Here is a 26,885-nt window from a genome sequence, read left to right as displayed (position 1 = left end):
TGCTTAAATGAAAACCAAAGGAGGCAGTGGTATTTGATATCCTATTTCGTTTTATTGTAAATATACAGAGAGGAAAATTACAGGATTCGCGTCGTCGCGGACATCACACTCCCAAGTCGAATGCACAAAGTCTGAACTACCGAGGATGCACGTCCAAAATCAGCGTCCTTTTTTTTTTTTTTTTTTTTTTTAAATCAGCGGTACTTTGTATTGAGAAACGCGCGCAGACCTACGTCACCAGTCTATTTGCCTAATCTACCCGGTACTTTACACCGCGGTGGAAACGCAGAAAGCCACAGGTCTGGGGGGAAAAAAGTTCCTGGGAAAAAAAGTTCCTGGTACAAATGTTCCGGGTAATTTCGGTGGAAACGCGGCATACCACACTACCCTTACTATTCCTGCAGTAAATATGTACAGTATGCACCAATTTTCTGGATCGTGCTATATTTGTAAAAAAAAATGTGCAACAGCGCTTACTGTCATATTTATGCTTAGAATGAGAGAAAAGTGCATAAGTGAAGGGGAAAAAAAATGCTGTTTTAAAAAAAAGATACCTGATTCCTTCGCCGCCGATTCCCAAAATTTCGTCGGACAAGAGTTTTATAGTTCTGACTCTTCTTAGTCAAATAATAGTACAGCACACAATCAGACACACACTGCAGAGAGAGAAAATATAAATACAGCTGTATCACTTGGGCTTGAATTTGAGAAGAAGATACCATAACACAATGAAAAAACACTGTCTGTGGGTGGGGAGGTGTGATCTGAGTCAGTAAAGCTGTTACAGTGCTTTAGCTCAAACATCCACTAATGAACATCCAGGGATATTCTGGGTGTGACACCAAGTCATAAAACAGAAAACCCACCTTTCTCTCCAGGAATGAAGCGATCAGCCCAAAGTTTTTGGGATGCTGCATAAACCTGTGTCACAGAAGAGACAAAGGTGAGAAAAAAATGAAGCACATTCCCACTCGCTCACTTAACATGCCAACATAAGCCACTGTTACTTACTTTTCCTTGAAGACCTCCTTCTCATGTTCGGTCCAGAGATTCATGAACTGGCGGGATTTGTAGACCTTCATTGGGTCATCCATCAGACCATTCATGTTGATAAACTTCACTCTCCGCTGTTCGGAATCGTACATCATGGGAGGAATGACGGACAACTGCCTCATCTGTTTCTCATTGTTCTGAGAGAGACAAAAAGGTATCCAGGATGGTTCTGCAGTGCTTGTTTACATTACTCTAGTCTCAGCCTCTGACAGCCCGCCCACAGTCCATTCACTGACTGTCTGATGCATGCTGCACTCAAAACTTGCGACTTGCGAATAATCACAAGGTCTAATCAGATCACCTGACTGCAACACCACTTCCGGGTTCTAGGAACAGTTTATACCAATCCTCCAGGAAACTTGTTCACAGGATTTGCCAAGTAAAACGGCATCAAATCTTTGATAGTTTTACATTTACATTTCTGCATTTAGCAGGTGCATTTATGTAAAGTGACTTTAAAAAGGGGAGCAAAAGCAATGTGTCAAATAGCAAACAATATCTGTAATATAGAATTGCGAGATTAGCAAGCTAGAAATAGGAAAATGCAGTAATGAAAGTAAACTAAATATCCTCAATCAGAACTGTATACCCTGTTGTGTTTTCTTGCCTGTAAAATAATTAGTACTTATTTTTGGTCTATCATCAATTATAATCACAACTCTACATACATTACTACAAATTTTTGTTTGTATGTGTTTTATTTTTTTTTAAAGGGTCTCTTTCAAGTAAGCCCGCCCTTAATCAATACATACAACAAAATAAACTGTGGTTGGTCTCTCTCCCCTCATTCCCTCTGTCCTGTCTAAGTGGGTGGTTCCTGAAGGGGTCATGAACTCCGAAATCAAATTTCCCTTAATCTTTTGACATATAAAAGGTCGATGTACTACAAAAACATACTGTGAGTTTCAATCTCAAAACTTTCTCACTAGTTTAAAAACAGCTTTTATTGAAAACAAGCTCAGAAAATGACTCTTTATGATGCAATAGTTTGGCTAAGCACTGACTCCGCAGGAGAAGATCAACGCCTGCTTTTCACATTACTCTTTAGCCACGCCCACTGACACACGCTTGTTGTAGGAGAGGAAATACTACAGAGACGTAAACACAGGATTACTCCAACGGAACCATAAAGATGACATTATAATTTTACAGGACACTGTGAAGTAGTTTAAAATAGTCTGAATTGCCATTCTTGTGATCCTAACATATCTAGATCAGACATGAGTGCTATTGCATCATGTCGCGACTCAATTTCTCTTTCAGGTCAAAACTATGTCAGAAATAGAGACACTAGTTAACTGTCAGTGATTTGTTTGTCAATCCGTGCCGCATCCGGCATAGACAAAATCATCGATTAAAATGGGCTCTGTTGTCTATAGTTGCGTTGCGTCACTCGTATTCAGTGTAAATTCAAGGTAAAATTAGCAAAGAGCTCCATATCACATCAATAAAAAAATGGATGGATTTATTTTAAACAAAACATGATTTTTCAGAAAGACTGAAAGTAAATATGACCCAAATGACCCATGTTGTTTTTGGAGTACGTCAGCAGCGTCCATCTGTTATTTTAATAAGTGAAACTGTTCATCATAGTAAAAAATCATAGCAGTGGCCGTTTACTTGTGAGTCTTGAATGAGTTCCACCTATAAAGAGTCTGTTTTGAAGAGAGTCTAAAAAACAGGGTAGAAAATGGTCTATTACTCCTACATTATGTTTTTTTTTCATGTAAAATCACATTAACATTATAAGTGAACCTCAGAGAACATTATAAAATAAAAAAGTGGAGTTCATGACCCCTTTAAGTGGGTGGCTGCAAAGAGTGCCAGATTTAATGCTGCATAATCTGGCGATGTGATAATATGACTGCAATTGCTCACAGGAAATAATAAAGTTCAATGTATGGGGGAAACCCGGGCGTGTGTTTAACTGCTACCCTCCTGAAGCTCTAAAACTCTGGCTAATACATTTTCTGTACTTGGGGTAAAGGTTTTTCTGAATGGGTCAGATTTCAGATATATTAACCAGTGGTTTACCTCCTGCTCTGAGAGGCCGTCAATGATTTCGGATATCTCGTGTTCACTTCTTGCGATGGTGGCAGACAGGCCTGTCCCCCTCTGGCCCACCCTAAAGACAGGAAGGATGAAGCAGGGTTAAAGAAAGAGTTTCTCTGTTCATGGCTTTGTTGTCTACGTACCATGTAACAGCGCTTTCCCAAGCAAGCTACCAGACCAGAGTCCCACCCCGTTTCTTCTCCCACAAAAAGCCTTTGAAGCAGTAGTTACAGCTATTGGCAAGATTCCTCTGGGTCTATTCATGAGCTCTGAAGCTCTATGGTTTAAAGACTCTTCCGGCAACAATAGCTAAATGCTCTGGCTTGTCTAAAAAATTAAGACAGAGAAAAAAAATGCTCACTGAAGTTGGATGGTTTTATCTGAATGAACAGAACTACAGATCTGAGTTCTGCATCCTTTAGGAGGGGAACAAGAAAAACTAATTTAGGGAAAAGCACAAATTGGCAGAACTAACAAGAAGGTCTGCGATGGTCATGCCCTCCATGAATAAAACTATTTTTCAAAACTGGATAAATTTTTTTAAACAATGGCTATAATCAAATGATTTATGACATTGACTTCTGCTAATGGCTTTCAAATGTGTTTTTTTTTTTTTCTTTTTGAGGAATACCAGTCAATTATGTCTTAAGTAGGGATATGCCGGTATAACATTTTCATGTTGTGATTAATTGCTAATGCTTTTATCACTGTATTGAAATTTTGTTTAAAAGAAGTGGTCATAATATAGTATAACAGGTTTAATAACTTTTTTCTTATAATCCCTCACGCGTTCCCCCATGTGCTTCTCATGTGTGCTTGTTTACATCAGAGAGAACCCACTTCTTTCAAGTAGCATACAGCAGTGTTGTGTACTTTTACCAGCTGATGGGAAAAGTATTCTTAGAATGCATTCCAAATTCTGAATAATTTGTACTGTATAATTATTTACGGTATTTAGAAGTGCCCATGATAACAATTTTGTGCATTTTCATTACCATGATATATCGCATTAACGAATAATGTCACATGTCTAGTCTTAAGTGAACATTTACAGAAAATCAGATGTGTATTAGTATATTTAATCCATGCATTCAGTCTTAAAGTGACACCAGCCTAATATACCTGCTGCTGGCTGTGTCTTAATGTTAATCAAACAATAAAAGAAAAAGAGAAAAACCACTCACTGCTCTTGGCTGAAAAATGTTTGTGGATTTAAGAGCTGTCAGCAACGATAATTTTCATATGCAAAGATGGAGTTTGAGACGTTCTGTGCATGTATATAATAACGGTTTGTGTGGAGTAGCATTCACTGTAAATGGAGAAATTCTGAGATGCATGTAAACTACACACATATAAAGTGCATATTAAACCCGCTACACTTATATATTTATTTTGCACTTATATATGCACTTTAATATTTATTTTGTGAACACAACACTGTGCTTTGTTCTGAATTTTAAATGGTTTTAATATTTCATGCAGCCTTGTAAAACGGTATAATAATGCTTTTCATGGATTCTCATCCATGGAACGCGCCACTTCCGGTATTTTTCTGGTTAATCAACACGGGCAAAATGCAATCAAGGATTTTTTTTTAAATCGAGTGTTCTAATTTATTTAAGGAATCATGACAGCACTAAGGGATTTAATACCAGTCCCCAGCGGTTTAATTCCCCAGTCTTGAACTGATTTGTTTTTAATTAGTCTCACTCACTCAATCAGTCAGCGCAGTTCTTGGCATATTCACTGAACTGCAAGACATTACTACATCACTGACTTTTCAGTCAAATAAAGTATAGTAAAGAAATGTTATATTCAGAGACAGTCAGTTCTTTAATTTTCATCTTTACCCAAGTTTAGGTAAAGAAGTCAAAAGGCAGAAAGCAATACTGGCAAAGCCTTATGCAAAAATATACTGGGATATCTATAAACTGGCTGCTTTGCTTGATAAGATTTTGTTATATCAGCAAAAACTACAGCGTCTGTGTTTCTAGTGAATCCAGGTCAGAGGTTTGTGAATGTTCTTCTGTTCTGCTTTAGTGGTGTTCCAGAAAGAGTTCCCCATAATTCAGGGAAGCCCTGCAACCTCTGTACCAGGAACGATCACATATTAACCTTTGACCCTAGTACCCATGGCATTCTCAATGTTGATTGGCCAACTGCTAAGTCAGGACAGAACACAGCGCCTCAAGTGTTTACACAAGATGTTACATCACAACGGTGTCAGGGAAAAGCAATACTTTTAAAAGTGTGTGTATGACAGAACGTTCACTGGGTCATCATGGACACCGGGGGGCCTGCCTGACCTCTGGAAGCGTTCCTGTTGCTCACGCTGTTTGCGGATCTCAGGAAACTGCCTCTCGTAGTATTCACGCGTGCGGCTCTCCTTGGCTTTACGGCGTGGGTTGTTCTCCATTCTCTCAACCTTTTTCTCCCATTCAGTCATCAACTCATCATACCGCTGGCAAATTTTCTGTTCCTGAGGAATCAACAGAAAACATTTTAGCAAAATATAACAAAATTGCCATTTGACACCGATTCTGAGGAAATATCCAAATAAACTAACAAAAACGATAGGGTAAATGTACATTAAACTTACATACCCATTAAGCAAACTTTCATTTTTGAGATCAGATTATAAAAAGACAATTTTTTTTATTATCCTACTCAGGGCTCCAGACTTACATTTGAGAGCAGTGGCTCCAGTGCCACTATGATCTACAGATGGTGGCGCCAGGAGCAGATTTGGTAGTGCTGGGGTGGTGTGTAGGGGTATTCAAAATAAAGATCACTTAATCATAAAATTACTATTGCTTTTGCATTAATAAGTGCAGTAGAGCTGAAACAACGAATCGATTTAATCGATTAAAATCGATTATTAAAATAGTTGTCAACTAATTTAGTCATCGATTCGTTGCTAAATAACTTTTATTTGCCGTAAGCGGCTCATTTCGTGCATATTTCAAATCTGCGGTGACCAAAGTGTGGCAGTAATGAGCCACCGGAGGTTTTACTCAGCCAGTACAACAGGAGAAGTAGCGAATAGCCAATAGCTGGCCTTGTTTTATGTCACGTGCTTCCCGAACAGCGTCTCTGCAGCCATAGACATCATATGATGTCTATGTCTGCAGCATTCAGCGTGATGTGGGAGTACTTTACATTGAGCCTTTAAAAAAAGAAGAGTAACCTGTAAACTCTGCACTACTGCACTGTTTAAGGGGACGTTCACATATCGCGTCTTTTGAGCGCTCAAGTTCGTTATTTCCAACACCGCACCGCATCGAGTTAAAAACATTTCAACTTTTCAGAATGCAGCAACCGCACCGCGGGTCATGTGACAAGAACTAACCAATCAGCTTCATCCTTTCCCGTAACAACGTTAAAAGCTCAGTCAAGATGAAAGGAACAGCTGATCATAGTTGTATATGGATTTCCATTTTGAAATAAATTTAGTAGCAGAGCTACTGCAAGCGATTTTTGAGCTGCAAATCCATTTATCCTTTGCTGAAATTTTCGCGTCTTCAAGGAGAGGGCACGTCATGGTTGCTTAGCAAAGGCAGACGCCTCAGGGGCGCTTCTGCGCGAGCGCTTTGGAAAGAAGGAGAAAGCGGTGCGCCTAGCGTTTTCCACGCGTTTTTAGGCGCGATTTGTGAACGGCCCCTAAGACTTTCATTTGTGCAGATTCTCCAGTACAATGTTGTTTGCAAATGTTTAGTCGTAAAAGCTGATAACATTGCTTTTTAACAGTTAACATTTAAAGCTTTACAAACATGTTCTGTGATCAGTTTGTCGTTTACCAGTTCAAAATTCAGTCGTGCAGCCTAATTATGACTGAATGAGAGAGGTAAATGTAGATATTTGAAATCCACTTTTTTTTCTAAGTATTATTCACTGCTCTTTTTCACACAGCAGGTTTTTTGTGTGTGTCCTATTTTTTTTTTCTGGACAACCTTCTGATGGATTTTACTTTAAATTGTGAGTTCCATTCAGGTTTCATGCCATTGGCACTTTTTTTGAAGGATTGTTTACAATTTCACAGCAAAAGCTATAAAGCTTTTTCCCAGTATATAATAAAATACAATGCACTGCAATTTTATTCTGTTTTATCCTTATTCTTCGTGAAAATATGTTCTGAAAGATTCCTTAATAAGCTTTGTTCGGGATGTTAAACTACTTTAGGAGCTCTAAGGACTGCCATGGTGAAAACATTATTTGAAATCTCCTTGTGAAATTTGCTAGAGTATGGGTCAGTGTTCTGATTGCAGAAGAGTTCGACAAAGGATTACTAACACAATAAAACAACTCCAGGTATATTTTTGATGAGGATATGACAGTGCAAAATGGTTAAAATCTCTTAAATCTATGCTGAATGATAAAGACCATTTATTAATAATTTACTTGGGGAAAAAATGGGAAAAACTAAAATATAAGTACATAAACCGATTAATCGATTAATCGTAAAAATAATCGACAGATTAATCGATTATCAAAATAATCGTTAGTTGCAGCCCTAAAGTGCAGTTACTAATAATATTTCATGTTCATGTCGTGTTTATTGTTTACACAGATTTGACAGTAAAGCACTAAGCTTGAGTTAAGATGCATACAAAATTTACTTATATTAACAGTAACAGGTGCAAAATCTACTTTTTATATTCAGAAAAGGTATATATTCCACTCTATTTAAATGTAGCATTATTTTTCTAGCACTTCAGTGATTATGTGTGATTTAGTAGCAAATTGAAGAAAAGTTTGTGATTTTTCTTACTTCATACAAGACAAATTCTGACAAAATCTGATTTCTTGATGATTTGATATTTTATAGTAGCGATTTTATAATTTCAAAGTATAGAGGAAAAAGTAGAAATGAATTACTAATAAACCAATAAGTGCTCCACTGCTGCTGTCTACTGGTTATAATTGTGATTTTATGTATTTTTAAAAATTTACATAAGTGTTTGTATACCACAAAGTATATTTTGTTCATCCCATTAAAAATACATTCAAACTGGATAGGGCTGGGACATGTATAAATTGTTAGTAGTCAATTAATGGGGAGATAATTGAAATCGAATCGGTCTGAAAAATTAATCGTTAGATTAATCGCTAGATTAATCGTTTATCCCAGCCCTAATTTAGAGGCATCATAACATAAGACTAGTGTTGTCAAAAGACCCGGTACTTCAGTACCAAGTCGGTACTAAAAAAATTTAAATGTGACGGTACCAGGTTTCTTTAAGTACCGGTAGTCCCGAGGTCCCGTTCAAACCCGATTCAGCCATAGACAATAAAAGAAAGGGTTCAGCGCTATGATTTCCGCGAAGCAGAAAACGAGGACGGAATCTCAAAATCCAGTCATGAAAATGAAACTTACATTTTAATATGGACAGTCATTGAATTTGTCAACGTTAGCATAAATTAATCAAATCAAATCTCCATATGGAACAGTATCTGTAAATGTTGGTAAATGGACTGCCTTTATATAGCGCTTTCAACAGACCACATGGCCATCCAAAGCGCTTTACAATTTGCCTCACATTCACCCATTCACGCACACATTCACACACCGACTGCGGTGTCTGCCATTCAAGGCGCCATCCAGCTCGTCGGGAGTAGCTGGGGTTAGGTGTCTTGCTCAAGGACACCTCGGCACTTGGTCAGGTGGAGCCGGGGATCGAACCACCAACCTTACGGTTTGTAGACAACCTACATGAACCACTGAGCCACTGCCGCCCGTTAAGCCGCAAAAGTTGTTTGAAATATGAATCAGTGTTCTGCGCGTCTCTGTGTGAATTAATGAATGGCAGAGACATGCGGGTTTGTTTACTACATAGACTGAAGCGCATGACGCTTGCATTAATTTCAGCCTCTGAGCTTCAGTTCTCTCTCCATCAAGCGATCTGAACTTTTCAGTTCATCTCAATGGACGCACAGCGCACCTGATGCTCTGTAAACTCTTTATGAAGGCGCACGACTCACCGTCGCTTTACTGATAGCGCTGTTTCTCATACATGCAGAGAGAGAGAGAGTCTTACCACGCTGAATCGACACGCTATATGTAAACTATTCTTTGTTGTCTTCTCCTGTCAAAATAATGGAGTTCATATAGAATTATTCATATTCATTTTCAAACAAGCAGAAGACATACCGGTTTCTGCGGTAGTGGGCGGAGCTAATGCGCAAATGGCAATTTCATTGGCTGGCGTTCATCTATTACCGTCCCTGTTTTGATTTCAGCAAATCAGTTTGACCGAATGCAGACAACGTTCATGAACCCAGCAGCTCATCAATTCATAGTGCATTGTATATACATTAGTATGATAGTTGAATTAGTAGTAGTATTATCTTTTAATAATAATTAATATGATCTATTACTATTTTTTTTACAGAAACCCTCAATGACCAAAAATATCTTAAGCATCACCACCAGTCTTAAGTTCAGTTAAAATGACAAATATGCATTCATTAGGCCTAAAAGTTAATTTTTACATGAAGGCATTGTGCTAGAAATATTACTATTATTTAGTAAAATTTATGTGATACTGCTACTACTGTTGAAAAAATTTAGAAAACTTTATTTTTTAAAGAAATAAATCACAAAATTTCTTCCATGTTTTAATTTTAATAGCAAATCCCCTTTATTTACCAAAAATAAAATGTTTAAATTTCATAAATTAAAAGACAAATTAAATTTGGGTGAAACTTGTTTACTGTTTTTCATAATTATATAACTTGTAGAAAAACTTTAAACACAATTGTAAATAAGTATAAAGAATGGCATTGGTTTTATTTTTAGTGCTAAAAAGTTTTTTTTTTTTAATTAGCATATTTTTGTGTTTTGCTTTGGTACCGAAATTGGTACCGAGAACCGGATTTTCACTGGTATCGGTACTGAATACTGAAATTTTGGTACCTGACAACACTACATAAGACACATGAAAACAACCTCAACCTCTTCTGACAAAGTCCAGACAGAAAGGACAAAATATAAATAAGCAAAAGAATTTGACTTAAATGCAAATAATAAGAGCATGTTCAATAAATTAGAGATTAACATGGAACTCCTTATGCAAATGAAATGACCCTGATCATGGTTCCCACAACATATGATTAGTATTTGTTACTTATTTGTCTTTATAAATTAATCCTAAAGTAACATCTCCATCTAGCCTAACAAATATTTGCCCCACACATCCATTTATTAACTCCTCTGCCTGTAAGTACATTCATCATTCTTGATTCTTCCACAGATATTCTAATTTCTCTATAACTTCAGTCACCACACCTGATGGAGGAGCACTTACTCAACATGTACTCAAACATATTCATTCACTCACACAGCACAAGTGAGAGAGAGACACTTACCCTCTGTTTGCGTGCATGGTTCCTCCTCTTGAAAAACAGAATCAGCTTCTTCCTCATCATCTGATTCCTGCAGCAATAAAAAGCAGTGTTTACACATTCCCTCTCATAAAAGGAGCAGACACTGCACACTGAACAAGATCTCTCCGCTGATATACAACCTGCCCACAGACAAACATGGTGAATTACGGCCTCTCTTTACGAGTGCTGCCAACTCTATCAGAAGAGCTGAATCTCTTTCTAGTCTTTACTTTCAAAAATGCACTAAGATACAATTCTTCCAGGAGCTCTTGACTTACAACTGTTAACCACTTAAGCTGTTATTTTGATTTTTTGAGAATTAGGCATATGCAATATTGGACCCACCGGTGGGTCCCCAGAGTTGATGTGGTTAATGTGCTTATGTTCTTACTCTTTAAAAATACTCTCTACACTTTCTACACGGAGATGAGATCTTTTTCTACATCTCCGACACTATAGGGACTTATACTTTTGCATCTCTCTGTGTAATTCCTGCAGCACTTTTCCTGTTACTGTCTCCCTAGTTTGACTGGCTTTTGTTGCTTTGGATAAAAGCACCTGATAAATGAATGAATATTAAATGACTTTTACTCCAGGCTTGATTTTTTAATCTAGCATTTAAAAGTTTGGGGTCGCCAAAATGTTTAAATGTCTCTGAAAGAAGTGTCTTATTATTGCCAAGGCTGCATTTATTTGATGCACATAACACAAATAAAAGTTGTTAAAAATATTAATTTTAAATAACATCTCTATTTTAACATTTTGAAATGAAATTTATTGCTGTGATGGCAAAGCTGAATTTTCAGCAGCCATTACTTCAGGCTTCAGTGTCACATGATCCTTCAGAAATTAGTCTAATATGTTGATTTGGTGCTCATGAAACATTTATTAATTTTTGAAAGTTTAGAGTTGTGCTGATAGACGATAGCATCATGTATCGACAACAGCAGATGTCTTTGTTGATAGTCAAGATGATATTAGGCTCATTCTCCTATTAATGTATTCAATTATTAGGGCTGGGTAAAAAAAAAAAATTGATTTCTCGATTTTAATCGATTCTCATTTTTATGAAACCATATCGATTCATAAATCCCAAGAATTGGTTAGTCTGTCAGATAATGACCGGAACTTTGTAGTGTGCCTCCCATCCAATAAATGGCAATAAGCTTTGTGATTGTTACTAACTTCTTAAAGCTGAACTGTTCATCTCCTCCATTTTAATAGCAGTTACAGTATGAAATAAACATGAATGAACATCCGAAGGTTTGTCAAAAGAAAGAGTAAAATTTTCCAAAACCCATATCCTGTCTCATGTAATATCTCAATCAGTTTCAAATGCGGAAAGACAACAATAGCTTGTAAACAATATGGCACATAACGTCACATTTACCACAGAAAAACAGATTCGGTGATCATAAACTCATAAGTCAGCTAGAAAAATTAACTCTAGAGAGGAGTATTTTGCTAAATATGCACCATATAACATTATGTTTGTTGTTGTTGTTGTATTTTAACTGTTCTTCAATATTTAATTTATATTTGAATAAATCCAAGTTGTGATAACCACCTTTTTAATGTTTATATTTAAAAAAAATAAATATAGATTAAATATAAATAAATTATAGAAATATAATTATGTAAATTAAAGTTAAAGTATTGCAACTTTAATATTACAAAAAAAACTTGAAGTATATTTTAAGTGTTTGTATACAAATCAACAAATTTCAACCTTCCAAATTATTGACTCTCAGGTATATATTTTACAGCCTTAGTTTTTTTTTTTTTTGCCATGTCCTGTACCTGATATATATATCCAAAATAATTACTGAATCGAAATAAAATTTAATCGCAAACTTGGGAGGATAATGGAATAAAATTGTGTATCTGTGTATTTATGTAATTGTAATTATTATTATTATTAGTTGGCATATTATTATTATTATTATATATGTGTTAATACAGTATTATACATGATAAAAATTACAAACCCAATTCCAAAAAGTTGGGACACTGTACAAATTGTGAGTAAAAAAGGAAATCTCATAAACTTATATTTTATTCACAACAGAATATAGATAAAATATCAAATGTTGAAAGTGAGACATTTTGAAATTTCATGCCAAATATCGGCTCATTTTGGATTTCATGAGAGCTACACATTCCCAAAAAGTTGGGAATAAGAGGCCGGAAAAGTGAAATGTACATATAAAGGAACAGCTGGCGGACCAATTTGCAACTTATTAGGTCAATTGGCAACATGATTGGGTATAAAAAGAGCCTCTCAGAGTGGCAGTGTCTCTCAGAAGTCAAGATGAACAGAGGATCACCAGTTTCCCCAATGCTGCGGCAAAAAATAGTGGAGCAATATCAGGCCATCCTTAAAAATATTCTTGTTTGCCATAACCCGACCTACCCTGTCAATTTAGCACGACTTTTGCTTTTAGTCCGACCGACTTGCGATTGTAAATTTGTGTTAAAACGGACCAATTATTTTATTACTCTTCAAACAACTAATACAAACGCAATAAAATACTATTAATTATATTTAAGTATTGTAAATATATAAATTGCCTTGGTCTACATACAAATGAAGGCTATCTTCTTTAAATAAAAAAAAAACCCTTGACGTCATCCGTGTTTACACGGCTGTCACACTGTGGCCTGTGCGTTCGCTTCGTCTCAGACTCTCACTCACTGTCAGAGTCAACGGTTCACGCTTGGTAATGATGGCTGCGGCTGCAGTAAACTAAATGTTCGCGGTCACTGTTCAAAGTCATACGGGACCAGATGAAACTTCCCAATTATCTAAGCTAACAGAGTGTGTTAAAAATGTAAAAGATTGGATGACAAATAATTTTCTCCAATTAAATTCGGATAAGACAGAGATATTAATTATTGGACCAAAAAACACCACACAGAATCTTGTAGATTACAATCTGCAACTAGACGGATGTACTGTTACTTCCTCTACAGTCAGAAATCTGGGTGTTATATTGGACAGCAATTTGTCTTTTGAAAATCATATTTCCAATGTTACAAAAACCGCATTCTTCCATCTTAGAAACATTGCCAAGCTACGAAACATGTTATCTGTTTCTGATGCAGAAAAGCTAGTTCATGCTTTCATGACCTCTAGACTGGACTATTGTAATGGACTTCTAGGTGGTTGTCCTGCTTCGTCAATAAACAAGCTACAGCTAGTCCAAAATGCAGCAGCTAGAGTCCTTTCCAGGTCAAGAAAATATGATCATATTACCCCAATTTTACAGTCTCTGCACTGGCTACCTATTAAGTTCCGTATCAGTTACAAATTATCATTACTTACCTATAAGGCCCTAAATGGTTTAGCTCCTGCGTACCTAACTAGCCTTCTACCACGCTACAACCCATCACGCACCCTAAGGTCACAAAACGCTGGACTTTTGGTAGTTCCTAGGATAGCAAAGTCCACTAAAGGAGGTAGAGCTTTTTCACATTTGGCTCCCAAACTCTGGAATAGCCTTCCTGATAATGTTCGGGGTTCAGACACACTCTCTCTGTTTAAATCTAGATTAAAAACGCATCTCTTTCGCCAAGCATTCGAATAATGTATCTCTTAAATTGTGAGTGTAGTTGCACCTGCATTTTTATTCTTTAGCTTGGGTTAAACTAATTTTACGTTGTTGGAACAGCAGCTATGCTAATGATGTCTCTATTTTGTTTCTATGTTTTGCCACGGGATTTACATCCCGTGGTAACTAGGATTTACACAAGCTCCAGTCTGGATCCAGAACACCTGAGAAGAGATGATGCTGACCCTCAGAGGACCCCAGATGATGCTAACCTTGAATCAACAAACAGAACTAACAATTATTGCTACATGTGTGACTGCATCCTATAATTACTATTAATTAATAATATTGAGAGTTCATCATCTAGCTGACTACGTCTTGTATTATTATTATTATTATTTTTATTTTTCTAAAATCCTGTCAAACGTGCACAAACTACTAGCTACTACTAAATATTGTAGAAACATAATTTTCTGTAAAGTTGCTTTGTAACGATTTGTATTGTAAAAAGCGCTATACAAATAAACTTGAATTGAATTGAAAAATACGGGTTCGGGCACCATAATACATCTAAAAAAATTCATTAAAACAGCTCGACACCGCTTTAACTTGGCACAAAGTTCTGGAAAAACTGTGCCCAGATCTTTTCCCATCCCTTCTCCTCTTTAGTCTAAAACCGTGACCGTGTCGACTGTCACTTTATGTTCGAAAATCTATTGCACGAATCAAGCACGAATCAACCAACACAAGCTTCGAAAACGAAAATAAGAAAATTATTTTAACAACCTTTTCTCGGAGCGCGTCCAGGTTTTTTTTTTTTTTGAACAGGCTTCACACAGCAACTGCAGCTTCGGACAAACACGCATAACAGCAAATAATACTTCTGCACAATGTTTCTCTTTTTTACAACAGAAATTTGAATTCAGCCGGTATTCAGTCTCATACAGTTTCGGGCTTGAATCGCCTAGGGCTGTCAAAATAGCTGAAAAAACTAAATTCGAATTTTTTACTTAAATATGATCAAAATTTGAATTGTATTCGAATTTTAAATGCATAATTTCAGTTAGGGTGAAGAAAAGCTTTTTGCTTCTCTTCTGAGGCTCAAGATAGCGCATCGAACAAAATATTACTGCATGTTTATTCAAAGCATTAGAATACATGACTGTGAAAAAACATAATATTTAAAATAATGTTTATGAACCAATTATTATTAATTAAGTTGCTTAAAGAACTATAAACAAAACAGCATCATGTATGCATGCATTGTTAAATGAATAAAAAAGGTGGAAAACCAGTCACACAGGATACATTTTTTCATTTAAAAACATGAGATGCGCGAAATATGCGTTCTGTGTGAACGGCTTGGTTTCAGTTTTGATGTAAACAAGATCTTCTCCACATTGATTTATTTTATTTTTTTTAAGTGGCTTCAACTGGATAGGCTAACATAACCTTATAATGCAATGACACATATATTGTCATCGCATCTCGTGCGCGTACACGAGGTGAAATGAGAAAGCAGATACTGCGTGTCGAGCTCGTCCGCCTTTGAAAGTTGTGTAGACACAGCTGTGCGTGCGGCGAGATGGAACATGGAACATGTACCGGGGCTCATAAGGCAGCTACCTTAATGCACACCTAAAATTCATATGCGCATTCGAATGTGGATTTTTATTTTAAATTCAAAGAATATTCGAAAAAAAAAATTTTTTGATAGCCTAAAGAAAATCGCCTATGCGATTTTTTTGTTGTTGTTGAAATTTAATCGTATACACAGCCATGTTGAAGCCTGCAGTAAATGTTTTGCATTATGGCAGTCCACTCTGCTTATTGTTTTTCGAAAATGTTGCACTCCTGTTTGTCATTTTGCACGTAACTTCACGCCAATAAATCATCAGAAATATTGGTCTTTACCAATATATTGAATCTTTACATTCCTCCTGCCTGTTGTCCGTGGATTTACCTATATTTGGTGTTATTTGCCGTATAAAACTTTAGACATGCAAAATCGATTTTACAATCGATTCAATGAACACTCGCCACTCAAATCAAACAGGATTTTTTTCACAAAAGTGACAACCCAAGAAAGCAAAGTAAACGTTCTCTCATTTGTAGGATGCATTGATACGTAGCGGTGGATGCAAGTAAAACAGTACCTCATTTTTTTTCTCACCTGAAATTCATGCAATAAACATGTTTTTGACAAAGATTTAAATTTGTTTGTGGTCTATATAACCTGCATCAAAATGAGGTTTGCAATGATGCGCCCGAAGGCACGGGTTGAAGACCCAGTCAGTGACATCACGATATGCTAATTTGTTTAAATTCATACCGACGTCATCACCATCACAAAATTTTTTTTTTTTTTTTTTTTTACATTGAAACTTGAAAAAAAAAAATGTAGACCGACCTACCGACCCTTTTTTTTTTTTAAATTACTGTTACTGCAAACCAAAATATTTTTAAGGATGGCCTCAGAAAGGAGTTTCTCGGAGAAAAATTGCAAAGGGTTTGAAGTTATCATCATCTACAGTGCATAATATCATCCAAAGATTCAGAGAATCTGGAACAATCTCTGCTGTGTGTAAGGGTCAAGGGCAGAAAACAATACTGGATTCCTGTGATCTTCGGGCCCTTAGACTGCACTGCATCACATACAGGAATGCTACTGTAATGGAAATCACAACATGGGCTCAGGAATACTTCCAGAAAACATTGTCAGTGAACACAGTCCACCGTGCCATTCACTGTTGCCAGCTAAAACTCTATAGGTCAAAAAAGAAGCCATATCTAAACATGATCCAGAAGCGCAGGTGTTTTCTCCAGGCCAAGGCTCATTTAAAATGGACTGTGGCAAAGTGGAAAACTGTTTTGTGGTCAAACAAATCAAAATTTGAAGTTCTTTTTGGAAAACTGGGACGCCATGTCATCCGGACTAAAGAGGACAAGGACAACCAAACATATGCTCCCATCCAGACTCATGCAGTGTGTGGCTACTACTGATAACATTATTTAATTGTCATTTCTATATATTTTGTTATAATACCTTTATTGTGAATTTATTTCACACAAAAATCATATAGTGAAAATATGATATTGTGTCCTAAAAGGGACCCAGAAAAACTAGATATACAAGATATTAAATTTTGGCTAATACTGATAAGGCAATAAATAGCTTATGTTTGTCATTTTGTCTAAATAAATTGATAGTATAATTAAATTAGTACTGTAATGTAAATAGTACTGTTTTCAGAGATTAAATGACAGAAAAGGATTACTTTAACAGAAAACAAAAAAACACTTCTAATATTGGCCATTAACCAATAAAAAAAACAACACAAGGAAGTCACGTGATCAACATCTAGTCAACACGGACCAACTTCTGAACTAATCACCTAGTCTGTGCAGTTCATTTCCCACACTTCTGACTTCTGTCCTGTCAAAGACACTATTACAATTATTTACTGTCAAGCTTACACAGAGTGGACACTCACGTCTTAATGTTGTCATGGTAGATTTTAGTATCAGAGGGCTGGTTGTACAGAGGCTGTGGAGAAACAGAGGAAATAGCTGCAGATTATCTAGATGAACAAACTCACGCATCAGAAAACTATTTCAAACAATACTCACCAGCTCCACTTTAGGCCCCAACCCTTCCAGTATCTTATGGGCTTCTTCTGCCTTTTTCTGTGAAACAACGGAGAGAGAATGTTGGTTAAAATAAAAAAAAAGATAGTCTGGTTAGATAGTCTGCCTGCTGACACACAACACCAAGCGAACAAACTGCGCTCTCATTTGATGACTTTTAGCTCTGATAGAGAGAAAGTGTGAGCCTGTGCGTGTTTCAACAACAGAAACACAAATTGTTTAAGCCAACAAACAATTTATCACTTCTTTGGAAAACATTTTCTCCTCCAGGGTGAAAGGGAGTAAAAATAAACATGCCCCCCAAAAAAAAAAAAATCAACATTTCCTGAGTTTCAGTGTTCTGCTTGGGAAACGCCTCCTTTACACAATCCCACAATTTACACTCAAATCTACAATCTGTGTTTGTAACAGTTGCAAGCATCTACCAAGTATATGTATTGTCCGTGTTTACAACTGCTTTTTGATGGAAACAGGAAATTCAGTGATGCTTCCAGATCAGATGGGTGCTATAGCTTTGCTTCATTTTCTCCATCTGTACTACTTTCTCTCTCACCCACTTTATTTCCAAGTCTCATTTGTTACTGTGCCGAGTTAAATTTTCTTCCAAAACAAGCAAACAAAAACTACATTTAAGTGTCCAGATTACATGACAGACACAGAGAGATACACAATTAAACATTTTAAAGTGAGCAAAGAATAAACAGGAGCTAAACTCTGCAGGACCAGTTTGGAGACATCACACTCGGTCAACAACAAGTCAAAAAATTAAATAATCTCCTAACCGAGTTCATTTAGTCATTGATTATCTTCTCCCAGAGGTGTTCAAAGACTCTCAGGAAAGCATTTGTTCACTGTGAATAGTCTAAGCACACTTTAACATCAATTAAACAATCTGTAAAGAGCACAATCTGCTAGGTTCCTGTGTGTGAGAGAAAAACACAATGTATCAATGTGTTCATACCCGGTTCTCATCATAAATGATCTGGACGATGCTGCGATGTTTGTGTTCCACAGGGGGTGGCGTCACTGGCTTTTCTGGCTCTACAGGCTTTGCTGCCTCCTCCTCCAGTTGTTGCTAAAAGATAACAAAAATGGCAATACACCATAAACCTGGAAGCCTAAAACAAGCATATAAACAATACTACTACTAATAATATTAATAATAGCGAACATTTCCTGACCATGAAATTATGAAGGTTTCATCCATTATGATTGTTTACAAGTTAACTCACAAAACTTATTGCTTTAGAAAAATAACAGCATCTCTTTTTAAGCACACAAATTGAAGCATCATTCTTGTCTTAAACTGAATTGATATGGGATATGGCAAAGTTAAATGCCTAATGCTGGGTACACACCAAAAGATAATCGGGCTGATTTTGGGCCGATTTCCCCCCTTCCAACAATCCTAGCTATGTCCTGATTATCTTGATGGTTCTACAGATTATTTTATCAGATTTTCCCTTGATGTGAGGAGTGTTAAGAGTGTCCGAACCTGATCGGGACAACGTCAGAGCCACCCCGATCGCGAATCGTAAATATTCAACATGTTTAATATTTACGATCAGAGATCTTGATGTGTGGGGGGAACCCCAAAGACAAACGCGCGCATGCTCTGGAAATTATCACGTGAAACGAAACCATATCCAATCAGAAAGCGAGATGATGGAAGAGGGAAGCAGTCATGACGCAGCACAAAATGAAATTGATGTGGACAGCAGAGATGGAGGATCAGCTTGTTGATTTGTGGCAACAGCACGAATGTTTAAACACTATCATTGCAATTTCTTCCTGCATATCGTCCGTCATGCTTATTCTGAAGTCTCGCAATATTTTGCGAGATTTCCTGTGTTCACAGTTGAGACACTGGTTGAAAATCTGCTCGTGTGTGGTCTGTCACATCATTGCACACCACACACTATAGAAGCAAAACGGTTAAATCTAGGATTTGTCATTCTCATGTTTGTGGTGTATCACATTTTGAAAATCTTATAAGATGTAAAAAACCTTTTGGTGTGTGCCCAGCATAAATATGAGCGATAATGATTGCCTCAGCAAGCACCACCAATCACAGGGATGAATGACTACCACAGACACAATAAAACTTTCTCACAGATATCAAAGTGATGTGCAGAGTTGTAATATTAGATTCATATACATTCTCAACAAATGTGCCCTGTGCCTTTCCTTTTGAAACTGCAGTGCATAATTAAAGTGCTCCTGAGAAAGGAAAAACCTGGTAGAAGAATCAAGAAAAAACTTCTAGGCAGACTTAGGCTTTGATTTGCAGTCTTAATAAAGACAGCGGTATACACTGCAAGTCAGATAACAGTTTTGTTGTTCTTTTATCACATTTTCACCATTGGGCCAGAACAGAATGTAATGTACCTTCAACCAGCATGTGAGTATCTCTACAATCAGATATTTAAGAAAACAAAGATAGTAGACAGAGTGAGGAATGAATGTGTACACTTGCAAGCCTGAAAGATTTTTCATCTCCATCAAAGAGCTAGAATAATTGGTAAAGAAATGAGTTATGACAAGTCATAACACAGGGGCAACATTTCCCACAAGGCTAACTGATAAATACTGAACAAAAGCCCTGTCTGCTGCTAGCTGTCCTGTGACATGGGACTGAACCCTGGTATGTGCAGGAAGAGAGGGAGACGGTCAGCTCTGGTTTGGTTTTAAACAAACAAATCTTGTCATCATAAAACTACTGACTGATACGGTCATGAGCTCTTTATTTACAAAATGAACAACATCTTAGAGTTTAAAACAGGTAGTTCTTGAGCTGTAGCAGTGTTTAAGTCTCTCTCTCGTGCATTTGTTTAGTCAGGCTACACACCTGTTTCTTTTTCAGTTTGAAAATCTGTTGCTCGACTTTGGCAATCTCACGGTCAACGCGGTCCATGCTCTGAATCAACTCCTCCTTGGAGAGTTTGGAGGGTGATGGGTCTGCATCCTCACCCACCTGTGGAGCTCCTCCTGGGGATGAGGCATCCACCTTCACACTATACTGGGCTTCCTGTCCCAGAAAACAAGAGAAAAAGAAGCGAGAGGACAAGAATAAGAACAAGCCTGTTTTATGGAATGGGGAAATGTTCAAATCACAGACACACGCACACACTTATCACCTTCTTGACCTCTCCGGTGGTCCTAAAGCTGTCCTGTATGGTCTGTGGATGGGGCAGTACGATGCCAGTGGGCTGAGCCCTTGGAAAGTGCGCTTCAGATACATTCTCGATGCGGAGACGCTTGGCCTCGAGAGTCTCCAGCTCATGCTGAGCTTGGACGGCATGAAACTGTTGCCCATAACCATGTCTGCGCTCTGGCGGCCTGCAGGAGACGAAAGAGATACTTCAAATGATTATGCTTCAAAAACCTCAGCACCAAACAATAATACTGAAAACAACACAAAAGTTTAATTTTTAACTAAATTAATTTCAAATGCAATCAATTGATCTAAAAACTATTATTTGAGAATTGCAACATTATGCACTTTATATTCCAATCACAGATTGTCAACCAAGAACTGCATTTGTCTGGGATTTGGAGAATACCGAACAAATAAAAGTGTCAATCGCAGACAGAAGAAACTCAGATGCTCAAGGGTTTAACCCAAGAAATTAATATTGCATATAATATTTTTTATTAATACTACACTTTAAACAAAAAATTTAAAACCTTTAAAATATTACATTCATGCCATTCTACCCCGTACAATGGTTATTATAAGCTATAAAAGGAAATCATACATTAATTTGTCAATGTGAATAACTGACAGACAATGATATGATTGTATTTTTATAACTCCGTTGATATCTAATCTAAAATACTTATTGCAGGTAAAGAAGTTGAGAAGGTCAACTCATACAAATACTTGGGTACAGTTATTGACAATAAACTAAGATGGGTGGAAAACAAAACTTGTATCAAAGGCACAAAACGGTTATATTTACTGAGGAAGCTAAAGTCCTTTGATGTGGATGAATCTATTTTGATAATATTTTATAGATCTTTTATTGAAACGGTCTTGACTTTTGCTATGATCTGTTGGTTTTATGAACTTAATGTTTAAAGTAAATCCCAGATGCAGAGAATTGTTAATCTGGGGTCAAAAATGACAGGTTTGGCACAGTTGGGGGTATCTGCTTTGTGTGAGAAAAATGTACTTAGGAAGTGCTTGACTATCTTAGATGATACCTCTTACATTTTGTACTTAGGTGATATAGAGTGCCATAATCAAATCAATCAAATTTCAAATGCAGTCTTGATTGTAAACAATTATTTGAAACTGAGATAAAGGTGTACTTTGAGTATATGACAGTATATGACAAATGGTGCACTGTTATTGCCCGGGTTTTTGTTTTTTGTTGTTATGGTCGTTCATTCATTCTAGCAGTTTTCGCACAATGTCTTATAAACTTTTGTCTGTTTGTGAGGTTGATGCTGTATGAACTATCCTGTGAAGGGACAAATAAAGATTTACTACTAAATAAATGGTTACAAATATATAAAATATTATATTGCAATCATTTATTAGATTATTTAATTATTTAATGGCCAAATCACGATAATGTTGTCAGATCTACATTTTATAAGCCATTTCCAAGTGGGTTTATATCTGGATTTATTGGATTGGAAGGAAATAAAATATGTTCATATGGTATTATTGGTTAATAATATCCTACTCACACATTTAAGAAATACATTTTCATCATACATTATCTTTAAATGGGGCAGAAATAAAATTAGGAGCATAGCATTATGTCTGAAGCGGGTGGGGACAGTTGTGTCACCTCTCGGTCCCAGGGTGGAATTCAGATAGTAGTGAAGGCCTGCGGCGCTGCTGGTCTTGAAGGGGGGAACGGTAGTCGGGTACCGGAAACTCCTAAACAAACACAGACACACACATCAGATAGGAAACACTGGGCAAAACAAAAACATGAGGACCCCAAGGATCAGGCCTCAGAAGCCTTAAAGACATGGGCAGAAAGACCAAGAGTGTTCATGTATGTGAGAGAGAGAACGAAAGGCATAAAGAGATAAATAAAAAGCACATTATGACAAGACAGCCTCTCCAGAGAGTCACGACCACACCAACACACACACCTCAGCTATAAGTCTGTTTTAGGGATGTAAATTTTCAAAAATTTCCATGATTGGTCATCGTTTCAATTAACAATCAATTAATCCTTAACCTTAATGCTGCAAAATGCGTCTAATGCACAGCACGAGACGCACTTTTGCATGACAGGTTGTGCAAAAGCCACTTGTTTTGCTTTTATTCACCCGAATTATAGGGGTTTTTAGTTTGAATAAAATGCTAGTAGCAGGAATATAAAATGAATAGCTGTGATTATTAATGATCATTTGATAAAAGAAAATTTGAGATGATTTTATTTTGTTGACTGTTTCCCATCCCATCACAGAGGCCGCTGCACACACCTCTTTCAATGGTTCTGTGATGCTCGTTGTTGTATTTTGAAACACCACTGCAGTGTTTTCAACTGACATTATGTAATTTAATGGTTTAAAACACACTACTGCTCACATCAAACAATTTTATGTGAGTATTATGACCAGTACTTAATGTGATCCTGCGGTATCCTGTTCCAGAAAATGTCAGATTTAGAATTTTTGCGTTCTGGTAGGTAGTGTTGTCAAAAGACCCGGTACTTCGGTACCAAGTCGGTACTAAAAAAATTTAAATGTGACGGTACCAGGTTTCTTTAAGTACCGGTAGTACCGAGGTCCCGTTCAGACCCGGTTCAGCCATAGACAATAAAAGAAAGGGTTCAGCGCTATGATTCCCGCGAAGCAGAAAAAGAGGACGGAATCTCAAAATACAGTCATGAAAATGAAACTTACATTTTAATATGGACAGTCATGGAATTTGTCAAAGTTAGCATAAATTCAAATCTCCATATGGACCAGTATCTGTAAATGTTAAGCCGCAAAAGTTGTTAGAAATATGAATCCGTGTTCTGCGCGTCTCTGTGTGAATTAATGAATGGCAGAGACGTGCGGGTTTGTTTACTACATAGACTGAAGCGCATGATGCTTGCATTAATTTCAGCCTCTGAGCTTCAGTTCTCTCTCCATCAAGCGATCTGAACTTTTCAGTTCATCTCAATGGACGCACAGCGCACCTGATGCTCTGTAAACTCTTTGTGAAGGCGCACGACTCACCGTCGCTTTACTGATAGCGCTGTTTCTCATACATGCAGAGAGAGAGAGAGAGTCTTACCACGCTGAATCGACACGCTATATGTAAACTATTCTTTGTTGTCTTCTCCTGTCAAAATAATGGAGTTTATTTAGAATTATTCATTCATTTTCGAACAAGCAGAAGACATACCGGTTTCTCCGGTAGTGGGCGGAGCTAATGCGCAAATGGCAATTTCATTGGCTGGCGCTGATCTATTTCAGCAAATCAGTTTGACCGAACGCAGACAACGTGATTAATATTCAATTAGCCCAGCAGCTCATCAATTCATAGAGCATTGTATATACATTAGTATGATAGTAGAATTAGTAGTAGTATTATCAATACTCAAATGACAAATATGCATTCATTAGGCCTAAAAGTTAATTTTTACATAAAGGCATTGTGCTAGAAATATTACTATTATTTAGTAAAATGTATGTGATACTGCTACTACTGTTGAAAAAATGTATAAAACTTTATTTTTTAAAGAAATAAATCACAATATTTCTTCCATGTTTTAATTTTAATAGCAAATCCCCTTTATTTACCAAAAATAAAATGTTTAAATTTCATAAATTAAAAGACAAATTAAATTTGGGTGGAACTTGTTTACTGTTTTTCATAATTATATAACTTGTAGAAAAACTTTAAACACAATTGTAAATAAGTATAAAGAATGGCATTGGTTTTATTTTTAGTGCTAAAAAGTTATTTTTTTTTTAATTAGCATATTTTTGTGTTTTGCTTTGGTACCGAAATTGGTACCGAGAACCGTGGATTTTCACTGGTATCGGTACCGAATACTGAAATTTTGGTTCCGTGACAACACTACTGGTAGGCCTATTTGTTTAAAAAAAAAAAAAAAAAAAAATTGGACAAGTACAGTGCATTAAATCGTGACAGCGCATGCATGCAGATGAGGACGAGTGAGTGCATCTGGATGTATTTGGAGCTTATTGCTCACGTCTCATTTGGCACAAATCCAAATGTTACTATATTCGCACTGTAATTGAATGTTAAACTATTATTTATAAGGTAAACTAGGCTTGTACTCTACATGCATTTGCATATAGACAGAAAAGGTCATTTTCTTCACACGAGCAAAAACAATCAACAACGGACGGTATACCACAGTCTATTTAAACTGACCAGTGTAATCTTTTCTATGTTTGACTGACTGTATTTTATTTTGATAATGAACAGAATGTGATGTAAGTTTGAATTATTAGAATGGGGGGGGTGATAACCCTCAATTCATCATCTTCATTAGAAAAAAACCACAGACACCAGAAGAGCAAGACAGAGACAAACCTAAGCTACAATGTGTGAGTCAGTTCTTGTAGCCGGTTTACTCAGACTTAAGTTCAGTTTTAATGAACCGGGCAAAATCAGGGCAAATTACATTCTTTGAAAACATCAAGAATTATTTAATAGATTATTCCTTTGATTGCAAAGCTACATTTTCAGCATTCATTACTCCAGTCTTCAGTTTCATATTATTCTAACAAGGTGATTTGATGCTCAAAAATAATTTAATTATATACTATTTCTCATTATCAGTATCAAACTGTTGTACTGCTTAATATGATAATATGATCAATTTAATACATCCTTGCTGAATAAAAGCATTAGTTTTTTTTTTAATTGATAGAAGTTTAGCAAAGGCTTCAAATGAATAAATAACAGATATTCGATAAAGAAATGTGGTAGTAGCTGTGGTGCTTAAAGTTGTAATGCTAAATCGCTCTTAGAAAAGTTACTTCACTAAATCCATCCCCTTTAATCCACCTTATTTTTAACAGAAGAGTTAGCACAGCCATTTATAACTTGAATCTTTAATGTGCAAGGCTTCTGGCTTCCAGTTATTACAGCTGTAAAAACAGTCTTACTGTAGCTTGATAATGCAAACTGGTTTTTGTTATATTATTTTTAAATATTATTTTAATCATAAACACACAATCCATGTTTTTTTTAGGACTGTACAAATAAATAAATTAAGAATGTTTCCCAACAATTATTTTAGTGTTTTTAAGTTTCATAGAGCTCTGATTTAGATGATGTCAAAGCTTCATATTATAAAACGAGGCACAGTTTTGTTTGGCTAAATGATGACAATGCGATCTCAGTTGTCCGAGTTGGCTGCGGTCCAGCAGGATTACTGCAAGATCTGCTGGTATGAGATCACCTCACTGAAATACACAGACATCAGTTTTCCTCTAGAAGCCACTCACATTTTGTGTGTTAGAGATGCTTCTAAACGGCTAACAACCCCAGAACAAACATGGCCATGTCCACGTCTGCGAACAGGAGATGTGTTAATAATTGAGTAATGTGAATTAAAAAGAGAAAAAGTGCAGAGAAGAGAGAGAACAGCTGGAGTCTGTTTATTTCTGCTTCTCTAGCTCTAAGGAATGTACTACAGTGATAACCAAATTGATTTATAATGTTGAGGCCCAGCCATTTCTGGCCTACTTTCATCTGAGACAGAGGGTACGCTGAGGAGAAAAGAAGCATAGAGGGGCATTCACACAGAGCGATTTGTAACGTCATTGCATTTCAAAGAGAGCTGGTGATTTCCAGAGACATGAGTAGCAGAAATAGCTGGCAGTGCATTTACCTTTATGGCAATTAGTAGTAATATGAAGCAATCATTCAAGTTGAACAGTATCTCCTGAGAGATACTATTGTTGAGTGCAAGAAAAAACAGGAAATGATAATGTAAAAATCACTGTTCTATGGTTTACTGGTGCCATAAACAAATCGTTCTGTCTTTCTGTCCAAAATTCTTTGGCTAAAATAACTTTTAACGGGTACTATATATATAGTGCAGGGGTCTCCAACCTTTTTGTGAGTGAGGGCTCCCTGAAGGGATAAAATAGTCTTGAGGGCTACTTGTTTGATATAGGCAAACACACACAAAGTTTCAAGTTTTGAAAAATAGAACAACAAACAGTAATATTGTTAAATATTATGACTATTGAATA

The 26,885-nt window shown here is 36.6% G+C and overlaps 1 protein-coding gene across 1 annotated transcript in view; it reads right to left on the bottom strand.

Annotated features, from left to right (window-relative positions):
• The window catches only part of LOC132139481 (nuclear receptor corepressor 1-like), a 101,858-nt gene that overhangs the window by 63,419 nt on the left and 11,554 nt on the right, over nt 1–26,885 (bottom strand). Inside the window, exons 3-14 of the mRNA XM_059547852.1 lie at nt 22,490–22,581; nt 20,825–21,026; nt 20,536–20,715; nt 18,649–18,762; nt 17,670–17,726; nt 17,534–17,586; nt 10,471–10,537; nt 5,412–5,584; nt 3,088–3,178; nt 1,012–1,190; nt 867–921; nt 555–656 (exon numbers count right to left, since the gene is read on the bottom strand). Of these exons, the coding sequence (XP_059403835.1) occupies nt 555–656; nt 867–921; nt 1,012–1,190; nt 3,088–3,178; nt 5,412–5,584; nt 10,471–10,537; nt 17,534–17,586; nt 17,670–17,726; nt 18,649–18,762; nt 20,536–20,715; nt 20,825–21,026; nt 22,490–22,581 (1,365 nt within the window). The remainder of the gene's footprint in view (nt 1–554; nt 657–866; nt 922–1,011; nt 1,191–3,087; nt 3,179–5,411; nt 5,585–10,470; nt 10,538–17,533; nt 17,587–17,669; nt 17,727–18,648; nt 18,763–20,535; nt 20,716–20,824; nt 21,027–22,489; nt 22,582–26,885) is intronic.

Source organism: Carassius carassius, chromosome 4 (genome assembly GCF_963082965.1).
Source record: "Carassius carassius chromosome 4, fCarCar2.1, whole genome shotgun sequence".
In the NCBI taxonomy this organism is placed as follows: domain Eukaryota; kingdom Metazoa; phylum Chordata; class Actinopteri; order Cypriniformes; family Cyprinidae; genus Carassius; species Carassius carassius.
This window is presented reverse-complemented; position numbering and strand designations above follow the sequence as displayed.